At 36.2% G+C, this 8,347-nt stretch overlaps 1 protein-coding gene and 1 pseudogene across 1 annotated transcript; one reads left to right on the top strand and one right to left on the bottom strand.

Annotated features, from left to right (window-relative positions):
• Positions 1-1,587: 1,587 nt before the first annotated feature.
• On the bottom strand, positions 1,588-2,296 carry LOC118447918 (uncharacterized). The gene is made up of 2 exons (XM_085663581.1): positions 2,158-2,296; positions 1,588-2,085 (listed from the first exon to the last, which is right to left on the bottom strand). Exon 2 carries the CDS (start codon positions 2,077-2,079, stop codon positions 1,711-1,713), a length of 369 nt encoding a protein of 122 aa, XP_085519707.1. The 5' UTR covers positions 2,080-2,085; positions 2,158-2,296; the 3' UTR covers positions 1,588-1,710.
• Positions 2,297-6,069: 3,773 nt separating this feature from the next.
• On the top strand, positions 6,070-6,531 carry LOC146872295 (histone-lysine N-methyltransferase SETMAR pseudogene; annotated as a pseudogene).
• Positions 6,532-8,347: the final 1,816 nt, after the last annotated feature.

An 8,347-nucleotide genomic window follows, 5' to 3' on the forward strand; every position in this document is an offset into this window, starting at 1 on the left:
GTCTTACGTTCAGAGATAGATAATTTTGCCGTCGAGCACCATTCGGTGATGCTGTTTACCACGCGATTTTCTTTTTCCTTGAGTTCCTTCCTAGAATCTCCATCTATGATGACGAGTAGGTCGTCCGCGTACGCGATCGCGTTAATTCCCGGGGATTCCTCCAGTATCCGGAGGAGCTGGTCGAACATGAGGTTCCAGCAGGAGGGATCAAAGACCGATCCTTGTGGGCATCCTCTCGAGGCCTGCTTTGAAACCTCATGCTCTCCTAAGGTAATTTTTACCTTGCGGCCTGCGAAGTAGCTAGTTATGACGTTAAAATCGTTTCTCGGACAATCCCGATCTTGTAGTGCCTTGAGGACTAAAGGCCACCAGACATTGTCGAAGGTTCCCGAGATGTCGAATAACACTACGACGATATATCTCCGTGAGGAGGCAGAAATGATTCGGCGCATCTCTACTATCGCGTCTTCAGCGTCCCGAGACAAAGCCAAATTGTTTGTCCGAAAGTTTACCCGGCGCGAGGGATGTTTCGTTAAGGCGCAACTTCAGTAGCCTTTCTAGAACCTTTCCTATGATGGAGAGAAGACATATGGGCCGGTAAGACTTGGGGTCCTCCGCGTCTTTGTTATCGCCTTTAAAGAGTGTTCTTAAGGAGCCCTCTTTCCAAATAAATGGGAAGATGCTCCATTGAAGGCATCTGTTAAAAAGATCAACGAATTGGAATGGGATAGCGGCAAAGGCTCTCTTGAGCACGCACACCTCGATAAGATCCGGCTCCGGGGCCTTTCCGTTTTTGAGAGATCTTATGACACGCGCGACCTCTTCCTTCGTGAAGAGAGGGGCATCTGCAGCTTCGGGAACATTTCTGGAGATATTCCGTACCGCTTGCTGTTCCGGCATGTCTTCGGACACGCAGTCATCCGGAACATGCGTACTAAGGAGGACTCTTGCCGTATCACGAACTTTCGTAGTTTTCCTGCCTTCTCGTTTAAGAGTGTTAATCACTCTTTCGACGCGAAATTTACCTGTCTGTTGCTTATAGATGTACCCTCACTGTTCCGAGTTACCCTGCTCCGTGACGAATTTCCTCCAGCTCTTTAATTTGGCACGTCGTACCGCTTTACTATAGTTCCACAACGACGAACGATACTCGCGCATTAACCCGAAGCGTGCCTAATAGTCTTTTTCTCCATGGAACGCGCGTCTTAGTCGAGATACCGTTTTCTTTTGGTTCGTTAACGTTGATGTCCACCATGGGTTGGACTTTTTACGGGGCATAGAATCGGAGTGTCTCTACTGTCTCTACTTCTGAAGCCGATCCTAAACTGATCCAGCCTTGCCGCAGAGAGGGAGAGTAGGCGCTCGGCGAACAAGTCCCAGTCAGCTCTCCTGGTGTTGAACCTCCTGTTCCCCGTGCCCCGAGCGCAACGCTCTCGACCCGACTCAGTCTTAGGTCACTGGACGTCCAGCCTGTTCTGACTTTCCATTCGGAAAATAAATCGGCTATAGATTGTGACTAGAGGGTTACGTCGATGTACGAGGAGCCTCTCGTCGTCCAAAATGTGAGTGGCTGCTTCACGTCGTTAATAATTCTTAACCCGAATTCCCGGATGAGGGCTTCTAACTTCGAGCGTCTTTCGTCTGTGCCGTGAGGGCCCCAGAGAGGCAATCGCGCGTTAGCGTTCAGTGGTACTATTATTCTCTCCCCCCTTAGGGCACGAAGTACCCCTGCACGAAGGATTCCAAGTGCCTAAGGTGCTCCTCTATTTCGTCGCTGTACTGAAAGTAGTGCGAGACAATGTAGAAAGAGGAGCCGGGTGCTTGCACTTCTGCACAGACGCAGTGCTGAGTGCTGAGCTGAGAGATAAAAAGTAACGCGATGTTCGGGCTGGTTACCGCGACAGCCGACCAGGGTCTTTCATCGCGGATGGCAGTTATTCTTGTTCCGTTTCCTAGTCCTATAACTTCGTAACCTGTCCTGTGCCTTTGAACGTATGGCTCTTGTAAAAGCAGCACGTCCAGGTGTTTCTGGCTAATCGGTTCGCGGACTTCGCCAGTTATCGTTTTAGAACGTCCCATGTTTAACTGCAACAAATGAATTTTAGAGAACATGCAATTTACGTGAAAGGGGGGTCTTGATCGAAATCGTATTATTACCACAGATTGATGCGCAGGGATCGGCGAAAGTAACACGCGGTGTCTTTAATTGAAGATCCATGCCTATCGCGCCGATGGTATCGGGGGTTACGCGTATATGGTCCTCTACGAGGGTATTGGATGGGGCATCATTTATTTCTGCGACCATTTCCGGTGATTCTGGAGATGAATTCCCACAGACTTGCTTGGCGTCTTGCTCGATAATCGGTGGTAGGGGATTCTTTCTATGTGTTGCATGTGCGCTGTTGTTGCAGGGGTTGTGGTTATCCCTAGAGGCTGGGGGCCCCTAATTCCGTTTTCAGGGAATTTTGGACGGATTGCATGCGAGTTGGAGAAAAAAAAGGGAAGTAGTACTTAAAGTATACTTCTCTTAATGGCAGAGTGACGATGCAACGATCAAACAATAACATTTCGCGATGAGGAAAAAAAGAAATAGAAAAATAATAAAGTACTTAAAAAAAAATTAATTATTATATATTTGATCATGCAAGACATCCCGCCATTAATTTGGGGTAGTTCTCATTGTGGCTACATCACTGCAGTCGCGTATTATGACGAAGCTCGAAAATTTTGATAATTTTGAAAATTTTGAAAAATTTCGAAAAATTTTTCCTTAACCACGGGCGACAAGGTCTGTAGAGTCATGCCTGAAGTGTTTCCCGCGCTTTTAAGATTTGAGGTTAGGAGTGCCGCAGGTGTGCGAACTGTTGATAGATAAATTACATGCAGTCCTACCACTACAAATTTCTTGTCCAACTCTAACGGCCAATCACCGTACGCCGTGAATGTCATTGGTGGGGGCAGTTTGTTGGAATGTTTAAACATTCCGTATGTGTCCACTTTGTTCTAATGATCATATGATTAAAAAATGCCAATGGATATTTTAAAACTAGAAGCCAGATAACCCTTGGCTTATTGCGCCTAGGTGTCTACTTTCGTTATTTACTTATTAGACTGATTGAAATATTATCAAAATCCATATACTTAATTACGTGATTACCCAGATACAGAGTATGTGATTAAAAATAAAAACTTGTTAAAAATTTATTCGTTTGAATTTAATTTAAGAAAGCGACATTACTTTCCGGTCCACCTAATACAACGATAAGTAAGAATCATAAATTTTCCGAAGGAACTTGTACCACACTGCATTACATAAGATCAAACTATTGGTTTAAATGAAATCGCGGATTTTAGTATCATTCCATTAAGCGATACGAATTTTCGTACGTAAATTATCATACAAAAATCATACAAAAATTGTCGAAATACAAAATTCGAAATTTTTTCGATACCTTACATATCGTATTCTATCGACGCAGAATATAGAATATAATAAGAATATAATGTTTTTATGAAGGATAAATACGAGCATTAACGATAAATTTAACGATAAGTTGTATAATATTAGCATAACATGTGAATTTCGTCACCGATAGGAATCGTAAAATCTTTGTAGGAACTTGTATCACAGTTTGAAGAATGTTACCAATCGATTCAAGACTTTGCATTACATAAGATGAACCAACTGTTTTAAACCGAATCGTGGTTTTTAACATTATTTCAATACATTATAGGAATTTTCGTGCGTATAAGGAAATGGTCAAAATAGAGAAAAAATGAATTCTCTTTCGATTCCTTAGATATCGTATTCTATCTACGCAGAGTGAATAGTACAACAAAAATATAACGTTTTTGCGAAGATTAAGTACGACGGTTAACGATAAAGTGTTGTTTAATGTTAGGGAAACATGAGACTTTCGATACCGATAAATAAGAATCGTAAAATCTTCGAAGAAACTTGCACCACAGTTCGGAGAATGTTTCAAAATGATTCAGTATATTGCATTACATAAGATCAAACTACTGTTTTACATAGAATCGTGGATTTTAACATTATTTCATTACGTTATACGAATTTTCTTGCAATTGCGGATATTGTCGAAATACGAGAAGTTGAAATCTTTACCTATTCCTTAGATATTGGAATCTACCTAATAAGAATAAAAAATATAACAAGAATATAACGAATTTACGAAGATTAAATACGAGGATTAATGATAAATTGATGACTAATAGAAGTTAAGCTTGCGAATTTCTACAGTGATAAATATGAATCGTACAATCTTCGGAAGAACTTGCTCCACCGTACGGAGAATTATCAAAAGATTCAGCACATTGCATTACTTCAAATTAAACTACTGTTTTAAACGGAATCGTAATATTAATCAATATTTCATTGCGTTTTACGAATTTTCGTGCATATCCGGTTATCGCCGGAATACGAAAAGTTATTACTGTTATTATTGATATTACTATTAGTATTAATTTTATCATTATTATTATTATTAAAATAGTAGCTTGATATTATGTAATCCAGTGAGCTGAATCATTTGGTAACATTTATTGAACTGTGGTACAAGAACCTTCGAAGATTTTAAAATTTTTACTTATCTGTGAAAAAATTTGAATGTTTCGCTAGCATTATACAACAACTTATTGATAATCCTCGTATTTAATCTTCATAATAACATTATATTCACGCTATATTTACGTATTATTGTTTCGCTTACACTTTACGACAATTTTCCCGTTAATACACGTATTTATTCTTCGTAAAAACGTTATATTCTTATTATATTCTTTATTCTGCGTTGATAAATTACTATATCTAAAGAATCGAAAAAGTTTTCAATTTTTCGTATTACGATGATAAGCATATAAGAACAAAATATCGTATAACTTAAAGCAGTAGTATTAAGAACAACGGTTACGTTTAAAATAGTGCTTTGATCTTATATGATGCAAATTGCTGAACCGTTTGGTAACATTCTCCAATCTGTGATGAAAGTACGTTCGAAAATTTTACAATTCTCTCTTATCGATAACGAAATTCGCATGTTTCGCTTACATTATACGACAATTTATAGTTATTCCACAAATTCAATCTTCGTAAAAACTTTATATTCTTTATTTTGCGTCGATAGAATAAGATATCTAAGGAACTGAAAGAGTTTGGAACATTTCGTATTTTGACGAAAAGCGTATATCAACGAAGAATCGTATAACGTAACGAAATCATATTTAAAAACTACGGATTCGTGTAAAGTAGTAGTTAATTCGTATGTAATGCAATGTGCAGATTCGTTTGGTAATATATTCCGAAATATGGTGCAAGTATTAAGTTGGAAACTGTGAAACGGGCGTTTTTTGTTTAGTCTGTATTTACCTGCGACTGAGAGGGATACATTGTAACGTGCGCTCGATATTTCAATTTATAAAGCTTAAAGGTATTCCTCTTATTCATTTTGTAAAATTTTTTCATGTTTGTATCCCATTTTTATTTTATTTTTATCCTAAACCAGATGGAAACAAAACGCGATTTACATCTACTCTTCTTGTACGAGTTTAAATTAAATCACACCGCAGCTCAAGCTTCAAGAAATATTAATCTGGCATTCGGAGATGGATCCATCAATGAAAAAAATGCTCAATATTGGTTCCAAAAATTTCGTTCTGGCAATATGAGCCTCGAGGAAGACCACCGGCTCATAATGATAACGAGGAATTAAGGAATACTATGGAATCCGATCCACACACAACTAGTCGAACACTTGGGTCTAAACTAGGAACTAGTCATACAGCTGTGATAAAACATTTGCGTGCGATAAATAAAGTCAAAAAATTGGACTCATATGTGCCGCACGAATTGACGCAATTGCAGATGATCGACCGCAAAAGCAAGTGCGCATCTTTATTGCTTCGCAATACACGATTGCCATTTTTACACCAAATTATCACTTGTGATGAAAAGTGTACTTTGTATGATAATCGAAAACGATCAAGCCAATGGGTAAATAAGAATACAACCCCAGGACACACTCTGAAACCGAAATTTCATAAAAAAAAATTATGGTTACCATATGGTGGAATGCCCAAGAAGTGATCCATTATTCCTTTCTACAACCAGGCGAAACTATAACAGCGATGTCTTATTGTCGTGAAATTGATGTCATGCATGAGAAATTTATGAAAAAACAACCAGCATTGCTCAATCGGCTCAGTCCAATATTACTGCATGATAACGCACGACCACATAAAGCTTCAATTACTGTTGACAAATTAACTTCTCTACAATATGAAATTTTACCGCATCCTCCATATTCACCCGATATTTCAATGACTAATTATTACCTTTTTCGTAATTATGAATTATTTTTAAGAGAAAAAAAATACAATAACCAAAATGATATTATAAAAGACTTTGAATTATTTATTAACTCTAAAAATAAAGATTTTTTTCAAAAAGGCATATATGATTTGCCCAATCATTGGCAAAAAGTCGTAGATGCCAATGGAAATTATTTCAATTGAATATAATAAATAATGTGAAAAATTGCGCTTTTTGTTTTTTATTTTCATTCAACGCCCGTTTCATAGTTTCCAACCTAATACAATACATTCGAAGATTTTACAATTTTTACTTATCGGTATGGAATTTCAAATGTTTCGCTTATATTATACAACAATTTATTGTTAGTTCACGTATTTAATCTTCATAAAAATGTTACATTCTTGTTATATTCCTTATTCTGGATCAATAGAATACGATATCTAAAGAATTGAAAGAGTTTACAACTTTTAGCATTTTGACGATAATTGTATACGAACGAAAAATCTTATAACGTAATGAAATAATATTAAAGCCCACGGTTCCGTTTAAAATAGTGGTTTGATCTTATGTAATGAAAAGTGCTGAAACGTTTGGCAACATTTTTCAAATTGTGATGCAAGTACTTTCGAAGACATTCGAAGACATTTCGAATCTTACTTATTGGTATTGAAATTCGCATGTTTGCTTACATTGTACAATTTATCGTTAATCCACGAATTTAATCTTCGTAACAACGTTATATTCTTATTATATTCCTTATTCTGTGTCGATAGATTACTATATCTAAAGAATTGGGAACGTTAAAATTTTTTTGTATTTTATCGATAAATGTATACGAAATGAAATAATGTTAAACACTACGGTTTCGTTTAAAATGGTAGTTTTATTTTATGTTTTGCAATGTACTGAAAAATTTGGTTACATTCTCTAAACTGTGATGCAAGTACTATCGAAGATTTTACGATTCTTACTGATGTTTATCGAAATTCGTATGTTTCGCCTACATAAGACAATAATTTAATGATAATCCACGTATTTAATCTTCGTAAAAACGTTATATTCTTGTTATATTCTTTATTCTACGTGGATAGAATAATATACCTAAGGTATCGAAAGAGTTTATAACTTTTCCTATTTCGAAGATAAGCGTATGCGCACAAAAAATTGTAGATCTTTATGAAATAATGTTAAGAACAACGGTTCCGTTTAGAATATTAGTTTGACCTTATATAATGAATTGTGCTGAATCGTTTGGTAACATTCTTCAAACTTTGGAACAAGTACTATCGAAGATTTTATGATTTTTACATATCGGTATCCGAATTCGCCTGTTTCGATTATATTGTACAACAATTTATCGTTAATTCACTTATTTAATCTTCGTAAAAACGTTATATTCTTGTTATTTTCTTTATCTGTTTCGATAGAATAGTTTATCTAAGTTATTGAAAGAATTTTTAACTTTTCGTTCGATAAGCGTATACGCACGAAAAATTGTAGATCATTACGAAATAATGTTAAGAACAACGGTTTCGTTTAAAATACTAGTTTGATTTTATATAATACAATGTGCTGATTCGTTTGAGAACGTTCTCCAAACTGTGATGCATGTACTTTCGAAGATTTTACGTTTTTTACTTATCGGTAGCGAAATTCGCATGTTTCGCTTACATTGTACGACAATTTATCTTCAATCCACGTATTTAATGTCACGTCTTCGTGGATAGGTTAATCAGAAAATTTGAAAGACATTTTAAAGAAGAGAAAATTTTATAGACACGTATACATGTGCATCTAAAGTGTTGTAAATTTATCATTTTTATTTGTTTTTCTTTTAACTTTTTCATAAGAATAATCATTTGCAACATGTCATTAATAATTAATTGAAAACTATCTATACGACACGTAGTAATAAATTAATTATATGGGGATAGCATAAGACGCTATTATAGCTACACCGTATAAGCACATATGTATTAACCATACGAATAACATATAATATAAAAAAAACTAGCT

This window comes from Vespa mandarinia, chromosome 22 (genome assembly GCF_050613455.1).
Source record: "Vespa mandarinia isolate Hongniang chromosome 22, ASM5061345v1, whole genome shotgun sequence".
NCBI classification, from domain to species: Eukaryota; Metazoa; Arthropoda; class Insecta; order Hymenoptera; family Vespidae; genus Vespa; species Vespa mandarinia.